This window comes from Carettochelys insculpta, chromosome 8 (assembly GCF_033958435.1).
Source record: "Carettochelys insculpta isolate YL-2023 chromosome 8, ASM3395843v1, whole genome shotgun sequence".
NCBI classification, from domain to species: Eukaryota; Metazoa; Chordata; order Testudines; family Carettochelyidae; genus Carettochelys; species Carettochelys insculpta.
This window is the reverse complement of record NC_134144.1, coordinates 23,342,057-23,357,842: the sequence shown is the minus strand read 5'-3', so window position 1 is coordinate 23,357,842 and position 15,786 is coordinate 23,342,057. Positions and strand designations below refer to the sequence as shown.

Genomic DNA, 15,786 nt, shown 5'->3' with positions numbered 1-15,786 from the left:
TTTGAAATGGCCATGCAAGACCATGCCAACTTCAATATCCCCTTATTCCTATAAGCAGATATGAATAAGGGGATTTCAAAGTTGGCAGGGTCCTTTTGAAAAGGACCCCTGTTTCAACGAGCCGCAAGGCAGTGAAAAGCGGCAATTTCGAAGAGCAACAGCCAGCGGCATGCTAATGAAGTGCTGAATATGAATTTCAGCACCTCATTAGTAACTTTTGAAATGGCTATTTGCATGGCCATTTCGAAGTTTTGTGCTAGTGTAGACATGGGTTGTAAAAGTTTTAAAAGTGTGTGGCTGTGTCTAGACTAGCCTCGAACTTTGAAGGGGACATGGTAATTAGGGAGTCAGGAGATTATTAATGAAGTACTGTGGTGCCTATGCAGCACTTCATTAGGCTAAAGCTTCCCCTGTGGCAACTTTGAAGAGTGAAACTGTGGGTCAGCAGCGGGTACTTTGAAGTGCCCCCACTCCTTCGAAGTCCCTTTACTCCTCAAAATTTTCAAAAAACCCATGGCTGACCCACAGCTACACGCAAACTGCCATTTTGAAATTTCATGCTTCACAGTTGCCGCATTGGAGATTTAGTCTAGTCTAGTCTAATGAGTGTTGCATATGCACTGCAGCACTTAATTACTAATTGCCCATTACCCTAATTACTGTGCCCCCTTTGAAATTGGGGGCTAGTCTAGACACAGCCTGAGTGTTTTTATTGAGAGCCAGACTGACAGCACTGACACCGAAGTCTTCAACTTACCGATAGAATAAACAGAACAACCAAAATGGTAGTGCAAGATTTTTCTCACCAATAGTGTAGGGGTAGCTTATTCTCCTTGTGCCAATCAAATCACTGAGCTTTCTTTGGGCTGCCCTCAAGGATGCCTGTGAAATGGCCCCCAAAGACAAGGGGAGAGAGAAAGGGGAGAAGGACCTACTGACACAAGTGTTCAGTCTCAGTTAAGAAGCCGATCTGATGTGGTCCCTGCAGTCTCTCCAAGGCACTGCCATGCCACAATCACTTCTTGGAGCCTCCTCATGAAGTGAAAGACACAATGGTAAAAGCTCGGCATTGCTATTGGCCAACACGTGTCTGTTTTCTGCTATTCATTTTTTATTTATTTACAAAAATAGCTTAAAAAACCTCAGAGGCTAGATTTATGCTGCTTTATGCTAGCAGAGACTCTATTCACTTAAATGTAACTATATACAATTCAGGAAGAGAACCCATTTCCAATACAGTTAATATCATAACTCCATGACCTTTAAATTGGCCCGGGGGAACTGGCATTATTTTAAAGAAGTCTTACTGAAAGCACAGGAACAAGCCATGCTGATGTTCAGTAAGAAAAACAAATATGATAGGCAACCTGCTTGACTTACCAGGGAAATTCTTGCTGAGCTTAAACTCAAAAGGAATGTATAAAAGAAGTGGAAACCTGGACAGATGACTAAGGAGTATAATTATATGGCTGGAGAATGCCAGGAAGTAATCAGGAAAGCAAAAGCGAAAGCACAGTTGGAGCTGCAGCTGGCAAGTGATGTGAAGGGTAACAAGGAAGGTTTCTACAGGTATGTTAACTGTAAAGGGTTATCAGGGAAGGTGTGGGGCCATTACTGGATGAGGGAGGTAACCTGGTGACAGAGAATGTGGAAAAAGCTGAAGTAGTTAATGCGTGTGTCCTTTTGCCTCAGTCTTCACAGAAAAGGTCAACTCACAGACTACTGCTCTAGGCAATGCAGTATGGGAAGGAGGTGGGCACCCTTCCAGGGGTAAAGAACAGGTTAAGAGCTATTTAGAAAAGCTAGATACACACAAATCCATGGGTCTGGATTGAATGAATTCAAGGGTACTGAGGGAATTGCAGAGTCATTGGCTATTATCTTTGAAAACTTGCAGAGGTCAGGAGAGGTCTTGTATGATTAGAAAAAGGCAAATGTAGGGCCCATCTCTGAAAAGGAAAGAAGGACAATCCAGGGAGCTATAGACTGGTCAGCCTTACTTCAGTCTCTGGAAAAATTATGGATGGGATCATCAAGGAATCCATTTCGAAGCAGTTGGAAGAGGGAAAAATGATCAAGAGTAGTCAACATGGATTTACTAAGGGCAAGTTATGCCTGAGCAATTGATTAGCTTTTAAGATGAGGTAACTGGTTCTGTGGGCATTGGGAAGTCAGTGGATGAATTTAGCAAAACTTCTGATACAGTCTCCCACGAGATTCTTGCCTATAAATTAAGGAAGTGTGGATTACATACATTGACTGTAAGATGGATAGAAAGGTGCCTTGATGGTTGGGCCCAATAGGTCATGATCAATGTCTCTATGTCTGGTTGATGGTTGGTGTCAAGTGCAGTGTCCCAAGAACTGGTTTTAGGGCTGGCATTGTTCAATATCTTTATTAGTTACCTGGATGAGGAGATGGTTTGCACCCACAGCAAATTTGCACATGACACTAAACTAGGGGGAGAGTTAGATACAGTGGAGGGTAAGGGTAGGGTCCAGAGGACTGGACCACAAGAAATCTGATGAGGTTCAACAAGGACAAGTGCAGAGTCCTGACCTTGGGATGGAAGAATCCCAAGCTTTGTTAGAGGCTGGAAACACACTGACTAAGTCATAGTGCAGCAGAAAAGGACCTGGAGATTACAGTGGATGAGAGGATGGATATAAGTCAACACTGTGCCCTTGTAGCCAGGAGGGCTAACAGCATATTGGGGTGCATTAGGGGGAGCATTTCCAGCAGATCTAGGGAAGTTATTATTTTCCTCTATTTGGCACTGGTGAGGCCAATCTGGAGTACTGCATCCAGTTTTGTGCCTCCCAGTATAGAAAGGATATGGATGCATTGTAGCGGGTTCAGTAGAAGGCAACAAAAATGATTTGGGGGCTGCAGCATGTGACCTATGACGAGAAGTTAGTTTAAAGAAAGAATTGGGCTTCTTTAGTTTGGAAAAAAAGATTAAGGGGGGGACATGATAGGGGTTTTCAGGTATCTAAAAGGGTGTCATAAGAAGAAGGGAGAAAACTTGTTCTTCTTGGCCTCTGAACAAGAAGCAATGGGCTTAAACTGTAGCAAGGGAGGTTTAGGATGGACATTAGGAAAAAGGTCCTAGCTGTCAGGGTGCTCAAACACTGGAATAAACTGCCTAGGGAGGTTGTGGAATTGCCATCTCTGGAGATATTTAAGATGAGGTAAGTGTCTATCAGGGATGATCTAGACAGTACTTGGTCCTGCCATGAGGGCAGGGGGCTGGACATGATGACTTCTCAAGGTCTCTTCCATTCCTAGCATTCCATTCAACTTTCTGAAGAGGGACTCTAAAGAGGATGGAGAGAGGCTGTTCTCAGTAGTGATGGATGGCAGAACAAGAAGCAATGAGCTGAAGTTACAGAGCGAGAGGTGAAGGCTGGATATTAGGAAAAAAACAATTTCACCAGGAGGGTGGTGAACCACTAGAATGTGTTCCCTCGAGAAGTGGTGGAATCTCCATCCCTAGAGGTTTTTAAGTTCCAGCTTGACAAAGTCCTGACTGGGATGACTTAGTTGGGGTTGATCCTGCCTTAGGCCGTGGGTTGGACTAGATGACCTCCTAAGGTCTCTTCCAACCCTATGATTCTATGAATATTAATGTCTTCTGCTATGAAAAGAGAGACTGTAAAGGGCACAATCTAGTTTTATGTTACTAAAACAGGTAGCTAGGCAAGAAAAGTTGGATATAAGTGACTAATTTTAGTCACATTTTCAGATTGTTTCTTAGGATCTGTGGCACAGCCTCCTCATCCGCAGGGTATTTGTAGGTGTTTGGATGATCACATACTGATTCAGTGAATTCTGCGTTTCCCATAGAAATGATTATGACAAAATTCTGATGGAAACTATGTAGGTTTTCAATGGAACCTTCCTTCTCAGGCAAGTTTCTAATGAAAATATGTCCAGTTTGCTGGCAACTTGCCTGACCTCAGAGGTCTGTGGCGCCTGGGCAGCTTGAGCTCCTAAACTTCCCCTTCCAAGCAACAGACCAAGGGGCTTGCTGCAGAACCAGGATTCCAGGAGTTTCCATGTCTCTGTCAGAGCTCCCAAACATCCTGGCTATGGGACAACCTCAAAGGCCTTGTTCCTTATTCACCTCTGAGAGTGTCAGAAACTTTTCAAAAAGGTTGAAACAAAAATGTAATTTACTCTTCTTCAAACAGCAATTCTGGAACTCCCATGCCACAGGAAATGCCTAAATTACATTTACTTTATCTTTCGTAAACATAATTTTGCTTTGTTTTATAATTTTAGAACTTCACACAAAATGGGATTTATGGTTTCCAGTTGGGTGCAGGCATTGACCTACCTCAAACTGTGCTGCAATGGTTAGTTGATACTGGTTGAAGTGTGTGCTGAGATCCTTAGATCAAGGGTATGATATCAAAGTGTTAGTGACCCTTTCTTCTCAAAATACCCATAAACCCCAAAATCCTAAAATAAGGTCACCACCCAAATCAATCTAGGTCAGTGGGGCATGAAAACGTTTTGTGCTTCCCAGCTATATCAACATATTTAGCATCCTACGTGTTGCTACAGCTTTGACATGTGATATTGTGTCCACCTTTTTAAGCCAAATTATAAGGCAGAACGAGCCTATAAATTTAGTCATAGAACCACCCAAGGAGGACAAATTACAAGCTAAGAGGAAGTTTGGTGCTCAATGAATGAGAATTATCTGTCTCAGCTACAAGTTTTTTTCCAATCAAAGCCACAGAAACAATTATTGCATTACTTATTTCACTAACTTTTACTCTCTTCACGATGGAAGTGACACTGTTGTAACATTGTTGTAGGACTGCAAATGTGCAAATTTTATGTGCCCTCTTTCTACTCTCTCAGGTTGTGGACACATTTGTTTTCTTAAGAAGATAGCATCAAAACACATCCTCTAACAGAGACTCAAGAAATTGTGCAACAGTGAAGTCACAAAAGGCCAATTTTCTCCCTGTTTGAACACAGGCCAAGTAAATAAACTATGAAAAATTATTTTCTGTGGGATTCAGAAGACTGGGACAATTCCACCTAGCTCCAGAGCATGAACAGACCCGTTTTGTATTGCTTTAAACTCAGCAGCCACGTCTACACTAGTAACTACTTTTGAAAGAAATTTTGAAAGAAGGGTCCCTTACAAAATTCCCTGCAGAGGATCAACACACAAAATATGTACTTTTGAAAGTATTTTTGAAAGCACGTAGCTTCATTTCGAAACCACTCTCCATTCCAAAATCAGGAAGAGCACCCCCTTTCAAAAGACTCTTTCGAAAGAGAATGTGTGTAGACACTCCTCCGGCCAATCTTTCAAAAGAGGGAGTTCTCAATGGTGCCGGTTAGCTGGAGCACAGCCATGCCACTGCCAGCTCTATGGTCTTTGCATCCAACCACGTTTAAGGATGCAGAGACCCAGAAACCCCACAGCAGGAAGGTAAGAGTGTGGAGGCAGCAGGGACAGCACGAGTCTGCAGCAGCCCACTCTTCAGCCGGTTCTAGAGTGCGTGGAGGCATCAAGCTCCCCATATGGCCAGCAGCCAGGAGCCCCACATCCCAGTGGTGTCCCCCACTGAACAGCCAGAGGGTGGCCAGGAGACCAGCAGCGCACACCAAAGAAGGGCCCCCCTCATGGATGGAGGCTGAGATCAAGGACCTCCTCAGACTGTAGGGGGATGATGAGGTCCTCCTGCACACAGCTGGCCACCAGTGTAATGCCTTGGCATCTATGCACCTGTCCACTGGTGTGATGTCCTGGGGGCACCCAAGCCACATGCCTGACCAGGTATGATCAAAGGTCACTCACATAGCCACTGGCCTCAGTCCAGACACACCCCAGACGACTGTGCTCTGCAGACCCCAGAGGGGGCTACACCTGCCTTGGACAGCACTACAGACCGCACAGCCAGACCAGGATCCCTCAGGACCCATGGGTCATCAGAGAGTGGGGTGGAAGGGGGTCGGGCGGTTGCCTGCCTCTGTCCCTTTCTACCCCTTCTGTTTCCCGAGCTCCACCATCTGGGGGCAGGCCAAGCCCTGCCCATGGCCAGAGGAGCCCTACATCAGAGGATGGGGAGGCTGGGACCTCGCCACCTCCAGCACCTGCGTGGGGCTGCCAGTGGGGCATGTGCTGGCACTGCCATGGGGAGGAGTCGGAGGCTGCTGCCACCGCCGCCCATAGAGCCACCCTGGAAGACATGACTGCCACCCTGTGGGAGTGGCTGGCAATGGAGTGGGAGGCCTGGGACCAGATGGCGGGTGCCCTGAACACTCTCACCCAGGGTTTGACTGCCAGCTTGACCTAGCCTCCTGCTCCCTCACCAGTTCCCCCTTTGGCTGCCCCTGCAACCTCCTTGCAGCCCCCCTCCTGCAACTCCTCCCACAGTCCCTGACCTTGCTGCCCTGCTCCCGCCTGACCTCCTCCCAGCCACCCCGCTGATGCTTGGTTGGTGGCTGGTGTCCAGTGCTGGTCCAGGTGAGCCAGTCCCTGCTTCCACTGAACCTCCTTATCTCCACATGGCCTCCCACAGAGCCTGAGCCTGAGTCCGCTGGATCCCTCCCACTCCCTTACCTCACCATGGTCCCGGACCATCCCAATCCTAACAGGGACCCTGGACTCAGGATAGTAGGGGCTCCCATGGCCTGTGCAGCTCCAGCCTCTCCACACTAGTGGAGAGGGTAAGCTCCATCACCCTTGCCCCAGGGCCCTGTTGAATGAAGTCCCCCCCGCCGCAATCTTCCTTGTAAATAGTTTATTATTCAGTTTAAACAGTTTGGATTCTTTTGCTATCATTCTACTAAACAGTTTATTTGTCACCACTTCTGTGTCTCTCATATATAGTGGGGGGGGTATGGGAGGAGGGTTGTGGTTGAGGGGGAGGTTAGTGGGGTCCCTGAGTGAAGGTCTGTCTCAGGGTCTCCCTGACCTGCACCCAATCCTGTTGCAGCTGGCGGCACAGGGCAGCAGCTGCTCGTAGCTGTGTCTGGCCTCAGCAGCCCACCCCTGCATGAAGGGCCTGTGCTTTACCTCTACAATATTGTAGAGGGTGCAGCATGCTTCCACCATGGCCAGCATTTGGGGAGGCTGACCTCCAGCCACGTGAGGAGGAAGTGAAAGTGCCCCTTCAGATGCCTAAATGCCTGCTCAACTTTGTTGCCATCCCAGTTCAGGTGCTCATTAAAAATGTCCTGGGTGGGCTTTGTATGTCCCGTATAGGGCTGCATCAGCCATGGGGGCAGGGGCTATGCAGCATCAGCCAAAATGCAAGGGGCATAGGGGTGTCTCCATTTGCAAGCTCCCATGGGGGAATGTAAGTCCCCTTCTGCATCCTGTGGCCAAGCCAGGAGTTCCAAAATACCTGGGCATCATGGGCTCGCCAAGACCAACCCCGACACACATCCATAAACTGCCCCTTGGCATCCACAAGGGCCTGGAGCACCACAGAGAGGTATGCCTTCTGGTTGATAATAGCACCAGCACTGTGTTCCAGGTCCCAGATGGTGATGTGAGTCCTATCCAGAGCCCCAAAACATCTGGGAAAGCTTAGCTCCTTGAAGCCCACATGGGTGATGTTAAGGTCCCTGAAGCAAATGACCGGGTGAAATAGGACATCACTGATCACCCGGAAGACCTGCATCAGTGGAAGGAGAATACACCCATGAATGCATGGTGGGGTGCTCCACACCCCCCCATCCCTGGTCCCCTCCCCTGTCCCTTCCAGGGACCATGCCCCCAGTCCTCAAGGATCCCCAGCAGCTCTTACCTTCACATATAATTAGCTTCATTTTCTCAGCAGTAATAAAGAGTTCTAAAATGGATGAGTGTTTGGCTGGTGGACTTGTACAGTCCTAGATCACCCTTTACTTGTCTCACACTTACGAGATCAGGCATGTGCCTAGGACTGCCGACTCGGTAACAGGAACTACAGATCCATATGCAGCATCTTTTGCTTCTTTCACAATGAAACTACACTGAGTCTGCTGCATTTTGGTTCCTCTGTAGGGGAGGTGTTTTTAGAATTTCAGTGTCAGTCAAGGCTGATGAAAATTCAAGAGAATCCATCTGTCCTTGAAGGATAATTTTAGGAATAAAATAAATTATCCATATAATATTACAGTCCAATAGTTTCAGAAGGAAAGTTTATAAAGTCAACCCAGAGGGTGTGTGCGCGTGTTATATTCACACCCACCCACAAACTAGGAATACTCTGTTTGATATATTAGAGATCAGAATTTGATCCAATTTCTCAGAAACATTGCTTTAAGGAATGCTTTTAGCTAAGTTATTAGGCATGGGGGTCCACGGACAATGAACACCATTTAAAAGTCTGTATTTAAGAATAGCCTTGTCAGAGCGTTATGCCAGAGGCCTAATATAACACCTTTACCATTTTGTTAGTTAGTCATGTTGTAGCTTGTTGTAGGTATAATACAGGTTTAGGTGAACAGAGAAGAAATGTCTATAAAGTTTGGTCACCCCAATAGAAAACCATGGGGGTTTTTTTGGCTTTGTTTTTTTTTTTTTTTTTTTTTTTTTTTTTTTTATGTAGACATACACAAAGACCCAAGCTTGTTTTTTTTTGATCTTGAGCTGACAATGCAGGGCTAATGACTGAAAATAAAGTCACCCTTTACTTATCAAACAAATCAACTCCATACAGACTTCATGGAAACAATAAATATAAAGTTCACAATAGTAGTTTTGCAAATGCACTTTTCAGAGCCTGGGGATCCAGCTATCTACCACAGACAGACTTTACACAGGAATATTTCAGAGCTTACATGTGTAGCTTTTTCTCTTTTGTTTGCTTAAGTTACTTGTTTAACTCTCCTTCATGCACATTTTTATAGTTATTCATATTAGTAAACATACGCTGGCCTCATTATAAGCTTTCTCAAAAAGGCCTTTTTTCTTTGATAAGCATTATCAACACGAAGCAGCTTGTCAATGATGAAAACAGGTCTGTCTCCCGCTTTCTCTCTCTCTCTCACTCTCTCTCTCTCAGTTTCCTTTGACGTCTTGCCACTCACACACAGTAAGAGCTTTTCTCACCAATATATCTGAAAGCTAAGACTGTCACATTACTTCTTGATAAACCTTCACAATATAATAAAAAGCACATTTATAGGGCAATGACTCATTCATTTTAAACTCTAGATCAAATAAAGGACACCAAGCCACAAGTGCTATCATGGGACACTTTACATAACACAAAAACAGGTTGCCCTTTTCTGTAGCTTTTTGATACCCTTATGGTTGCAATTATTTGAGCACTGACATTGTTCTCAGTGACATGCAAAACACACTGTAGCACTCGCTATCCTGCAGAGCTTACAGTTTTCAGACTGCCCTAATTTAAACAACATGAGGGAGCATCTTTTTTTGACCCAGGCTCTTTTATTCAGAAGGATCCCAAAGTGTGATTTTACACATTCTTTGGGTTTAGGAATGACTTTTTGCACCACTGAAATGGAACTTGGGATGAATTTCTGGAGTGACGTGGGAGCTATTTAGCAACATTCAGCACCAATATACAATTGCTTAGGAAGAAGCAAACACAGTAAGTGAAATTCTGCCCCAAATGAAGTCAATAAGGCTACGGCTACACTAGCAAGGTTTTTTTTCCACAAACTTACTGCACAAACCTCTGCCGACAACCTGCCTCTCCCAGATGAGGAAGAATGCCTTTGTCAACAGATTCTCTCCACAAAAAGCTGTGCGGATGTTCTGGGTGGCCTTCTGTTGACAGACTGGGCTTCCAGGACACTGGGCAGCCCTGTCTGCTGTGCTTCTGGGTGGCTGTTTTATTGAGACGGCAAGTGGGCAGTCCAGCCGCTCTGTCTACAGAGTGGATCGCTTTTTCAATCTGCTTCTAGTGTAGCCATAGCCTAAGAGTTTTGCCAGGCTCTCAGTCCACATCTGACGACATTCATGAGTAATGTAGGTAGGAAAAACCTAATTACAGAATAGAAACTTTGTGAGAACATCAGACAGTGGTCCTACTTTGGAGTCCTTAATAGATGAAAGAGCACCAGTCTGGGGTTTCATAACTAAAAGATTAATGTTTGTTTTGCTTTGCAATCTGGATCAAAGATGTGGGAATGTTCCACATAATGAGTTGACGGCTGGTATTCAAACTGTGTTCTCAAGAATCACAAACTTGAGAAGGGGTTGGAGTTGTCTTTTGCATTTAAAAGCAAAAACATGTAGTGCTTGGTAAGCACTATGCTTTCCTGTTCATAATGCCTTTGTCAAAAGAAAATGGTTGGACTGTATAGTAGAGAAAGGATGCATGTTATGCAAGGTTATGCCACCTTTTGAAAACAGGAAGTTTATTTATGGGCTTCAAGACTGAGAGGGAAAATGTAAGGGCAGATTTCTGCAGAATGACCCGACCTGGTTATGACAGGAGGGAATATGTTTAATACAAAACGAGGACATTATTTTCAAATATGGTGACACCGATTATAACGAGGTCTAACCACACTGTCCATATTTCTATTGTAGCTGATAACCATACAGAATTAATACTTTTGTCTTACGGACATTGGATAGAAGGAATGACCAGGGTTCATCGTGGGCCAGATACTGGACTTATTCCCTCCCTGACGCTCAAGCTATGAAGCCCATCCTGAGTCTATAGAGGCCTATTCTTAGTCTGAAGGGGTTGACAACCTCTCTGTTACTCCTAGCTTCCATCTCCTGTTCTAAGAAACTAGTCCCACTAGCCTTTAAGGATATAATCTATGAGATACTGCATATACTCTATGTTTTCCATGCACTGTGGTTTTTGACAATGGGAGTTAAATTGGAATAGGCATGAATGCCCATGGTTGCTACATACAAGCCCCCCTTAAACTGGACTGCCAGTCGATCTGTCTAAATTTGAGCTACTAGTTGGAGGAGGCATCACCCCAGCAGAGTATCTTGGAAAAGGAAAGGGAAAGCATTTACTATATGTTCATTGAAGAACTCAGCAATCTGATGGGCAAGATCTGGCTTCTCTTTTCTCATGGCAAAGGACAAAGAGGCCCAGCAGGAAAGAAGTTCATTCATGGAAGCTCCTTTTCCCCTCAACAGCCTTGAATGAACTGCCCACTAAGTAACTATCGAGCTACACTTTACACTCTTCCGAATTTGGCCCAAGCTGTTGAGGATTAGTTAATCAAGTGTGAATGCTTTCTTACGGGTGAGAGTACATGGCCATTACTGCCATGTCACCATTGGCAAGGATTTGCCTTGTGCTGATGATGACATACTATGTCCAGACCATCTTAGCAAATAAAATCTGTTACATTTTGAAAATGCTATCTGGAAATTTCAAAATGTGGCCTCTTAGTTTTGTATATGAAGCTGTCAGATTGCCCATGCATACAGAGCAACTGTGTGTTTGACATGGGCATGCTTAAAAAAACTGGTGTTCCTGGGTAAGCAGCAGTCTTGAATTGTGAAGACTGCAAGACAGAGGAGTGATTCCACAAGCTCCTGTTATGTGGAGGGAAAGAGAGTGCTGTATCCCCACATCATGTTCCTTCCCTTTGTACATGGGGGAAGTACAGCCATGGTTCCATTTACTTGCCAAACATACATATAAGAAGCAATCCTTACTCCCTGCCCAATCGCCTAGGACACATTCACAGAATAGCGCTTATGGAATGATGTTAGCAGCTGGCACAGCTTTTGTTTGGAACTGTAGGGATTCAAAAAATGTGGGAAACAGTCCAGGAGCCTTAGTCTATGTCTAGATTACAGTGATTTACAGAAGTTTTTGTTAGAAGATATCTTCTGACAAAACTTCTGTTGACAGGCTGCAGCTTAAATTGCCAAGTGGATAGCAAGAGCAATCCTCTCTATTGACAGAGAACGGCCAGACTGCCCAGACACTTCTTCGATAAAACAGCCAACCGAAGCACAGCAGACAGGGCGGCCCAGTGTCCCAGAAGCCCTGTCTGTTGACAGAGAGCACCCCCGGAATGTCCAGACCAGCTTTCTGTCAGCAGGTCTCTGTTGACAGAAGCATGATGCCTCATGGGGAGCGGGATAAGACTGTTGACAAAACTTCTACATTCTATGAATTTACCATCCACAGAACATGTTGGGAACCTGGACACTCCCTGAGTTTTGTTGTCAAAACACCGGTTTTGTCAACAAACCCCTCTAGTGTACATGTATCATCATCATCATCATCATCAATAACCGTGGACTCAGCGCCCATTGGTGTCTGATGCCTCTCTCACTATTTCCTTTCATCTTTCCCTATCCAGTGCAGAGTGGCTTAGTTTCTGTAGACTAGCTCTGAACCAATCTACTACATCATCTATCCATTCTCTGTGGGGTCTGCCTCTCCTATTCGAACCATCCATTATGCCGAATACTAGGGTCTTGATTTTTCGTTTGTTGTTCATTCTGCAAATATGTCCAAATAGTTGTAGCTTCCATTTTATAACCTTCTGCAGCAGCTTCTTAGTTAGTTTTATGTTCACAACAGACATACAAACAATACCTGATATAATCTGTCTTTTGTATGCCACCTTCTTAGTAGCTCACTGCAATGGAATGAGATATTAAGCCCAATGCATTATTTAAGACTGCTGTTTGCTCAGCTAAGGTCCAATTCTGCTTCCATTGAATTCAACAGGAAAGCTCCTCTTACTTTCAATGGTGAAAGATCAGGTCCATGATTCCTATGTAATGCAATTTAAGGTGGTGCAAGGGTTAAACTTGTAAACTCTTACCTGGGAGGTCGTGATTTTCTTCTCCATGGTCTGAGTCTGCAGTCACATGCCATGAGACACATCCCAAGAACAGAAGTAAGGTGGTAACTAAGAACCCGCCTCTCTTCATTTCTTTTGTTTTTCTGATTAACACACAAATACAAGTCGTAGTTAATAAAACAATATAGTACACTTCTGAATACACTGTAGCTCGTGGCTATGTCTACACTAGCCCCAGAACTTCAAAAGGGGCATGATAATGAACCTAATTGAAAGATGCTAATGAGGCACTGCTATGAATATGCAGTGCGTCATTAGCATAATTGTGGCTGCTCCACTTCGAAAGGAATAAGGGGGTTTTGAAGTGTGAGGGGTCCTTTCAAAAAGTATCCCTGGTAGCCACATGCGATAGAAAGCAGCACTTTTGAAGTGGCGTGGCCACCCTTACGCTAATGAGGTGCTGCATATTCATCCGAAGCTCAGTCTGGATCCAGCAGGCTTTTTCCACTGAACTTTTATTTAAAATGTCACGTAACTAGTGATGCTGAGGTATCATCATTCAGTGACAGATTTTGGAATTCAGGCAGTTGTTTCAACAGAGCTATGTCTACACTGCATTCTGCTGTTGGAAGCAGAATGCAAATAAGGTGCATCAAAATGCAAATGAAGTGCTGATTTACAAATCACATGCTTTATTTGGATAATCTATCATGATCATATTTCCAGAAGAGGCTTTTCTGAAACCAAAATCAGCCATGTAAATGGGTTCTTTTGGAAAAAAAATCCCTGCTTTTGAAAGACCCCTTCTTCCTATTTTGTTTCAGGAAAAAGGGTTCTTTTGAAAATGGCATTTTTTTTTGAAGGAACCACATCTATACAGCTGTTTTTTTGTTTTCAGAAAAGCCTCTTCCAGAAATGCAATCATGCGAGAGCATGCAAATGAAGTGCAAGATTTGTAAATCAGTGCTTCATTTGCATTTTTGATCTCCCTTATTTGCATTCCACTTCTGAAAGCAGAATGCAGCGTAGACGTAGCCCAGAAGAAAATGGGTATTGGGTCTTTCATGGCTTTACTATATTTTTCTGTCAAACTAAAGAAAGAAACACATTTGCCTTTCAGTAATTTTATACAATTAATTTCTGCTCCTAGCCCTGCCATTTAAGATAATCCATTCATATTATATTTTGTCAAGATTTCAAGAACCCAAAAGCCGTGTGTTAGGTAATGTAGTATTTTGCATTAAACCTTTGCATATTGTAATTCCAGAACCAGATTTAGAGAGGGATAATTTTCTGCCTGTGATATGTTAATTGGTCTTTGGATAGGGCAAAATAATTTTAAATAAATAAAATAGTTCTGAAAATAGTAGATATAGCAATAAAATCAAAGTCCTTCCGTCTCGTCCCTCTTATAATGATCACTATGTTTCACCTATGGTTGAATGACCCATAGGAATTCTCCCAGAACCTTTGTACTAATGTCTCATTAGGCGGTAGATGGGCTACAAGAATCTCCAAGAATCTCCCACACTTTCTCCAAAAAGAGTTCTGTTCTTTTCATTGACAGCTACTGAGTTTCTGATGCTAAATGTTTCTAATTCATCCATTTCAATGCCACCAGCTGAGTATACTCACTTGTCATACTTCACCTTCTCATCTGCATTAATATTTCTGGCTTCCCTTTAGACTCATGGACCCTTAACTCCTGGTGACGTGTTCCCTGCTGAACGCAATGCACAGAGGCTGGAATAACTAGCACCAGACTCCCAACCTCCTCCCTTCCAGACAAAACCTTTATTTATAAAAAAGAGGGTCTTTTTCAGAGTACGTATCATACCTGTGTGTAGAAAGATACCTGTACACATGTTTTAGCATCAAACAAGAGCAGCTAACTGGGAGTTTGAATAGCTGCCTGTGTCCTGAGCATCTGTTCTGCAGAGAGAGGCAGTTGGAAAGCGTGTTTGGCGGTTTGGCAAGTTTGCATGGTGTAAATTAGGAGAGCTTCCTTCCAGGTGGGCCTTCAAGGGCTGATTAGATTGGAGGCAAAGGCTTTGAGCTGGGCCTAGACAGCTAGCAGCTCTATAAGAAGGCAGCCACAGCTAAGAGGGAGTTTGCCTTTGGAAGGAGCCCCATACCTGTTTTCCTTTTCCCTTTCTTATATGTGACCAGGGGAGCAAAGTGGATGGGGGCTGCCGACAGGGAAGTTTAAGAGGGACTTTAACAGAGGGAGGCCGACAATGGTCAGGAAGACCCTCAACACTGGTGCCAGCACTGCTTCTATCTCCTTCGCCTGTGCCTGTGACAGACAGACTGCCTGACTATGGATGCCTCTACCCAGATCCTGGTGTGGTTTTGCAAGGACTGTGGCCTGCAATTCCCACTTTCTGATATCCAGGCTGCGGGGAGCATCCAGTGTGAAAGGTGGAGGTGGAATCTCTCAGGCAGCAGGTGGGAGAGCTTCAGGCGGAGGTGGCTAGGCTGAGGAGTATCCGAATTCATGAACAATTCCCGGACAGTATTCATGTGGAGACAGCTGAGGTAGCTGTTCTAGTACACAGGACTGCTGACCCACCACTGGTGGAGAAGGAGATGGCTCAGGGTGGCCACTGGCAACTGGCTACTTCTGGCAGCAGGCCATGCTCCACCTCTGCTCTCAACCCACCCACTGTGGTACTAGGAAATCACTATGCTGTGCTTGATACAGGAGACAAGGAATCACCCTGTACAGCAGAGGAGAAGCCTTGTACCCCTGAGACTGGGAGGTCAGCTGCCACCACTGTGAGGAGGAAACATAGAGTGGTGGTGGTTGGCGATTCTCTTCTGAGGGGGACAGAGGTGCCCATCTGTTGCTCCGACATTTCATCTCGGGAGGTATGCTGCCTGCCGGGGGCCTGTATCTGAGACTTTATGGAGGTGTTGTTGAGTATTATCCGGCCCTCTGACTACTACCCCATGCTACTCATCCTTGTGGGCACTAACAATGCTGTGAGGTGTGACACTGAGAGGATCAAGACTGATTACAGGGCTCTGGGAGTACAGTTCAAGGAGTTTGGG

The 15,786-nt window shown here is 44.8% G+C and overlaps 1 protein-coding gene across 3 annotated transcripts in view; it reads right to left on the bottom strand.

Annotated features, from left to right (window-relative positions):
* The window catches only part of TFPI (tissue factor pathway inhibitor), an 81,739-nt gene that overhangs the window by 49,142 nt on the left and 16,811 nt on the right, over positions 1 to 15,786 (bottom strand). For all 3 annotated transcript variants that reach the window (XR_012646406.1, XM_075001295.1, XM_075001296.1), the window contains exon 2: positions 12,754 to 12,875. Coding sequence is in view for 2 of the 3 variants with exons in the window: in XM_075001295.1 (XP_074857396.1) it covers positions 12,754 to 12,862 (109 nt within the window). In the remaining variant the exon portion in view is untranslated. The remainder of the gene's footprint in view (positions 1 to 12,753; positions 12,876 to 15,786) is intronic.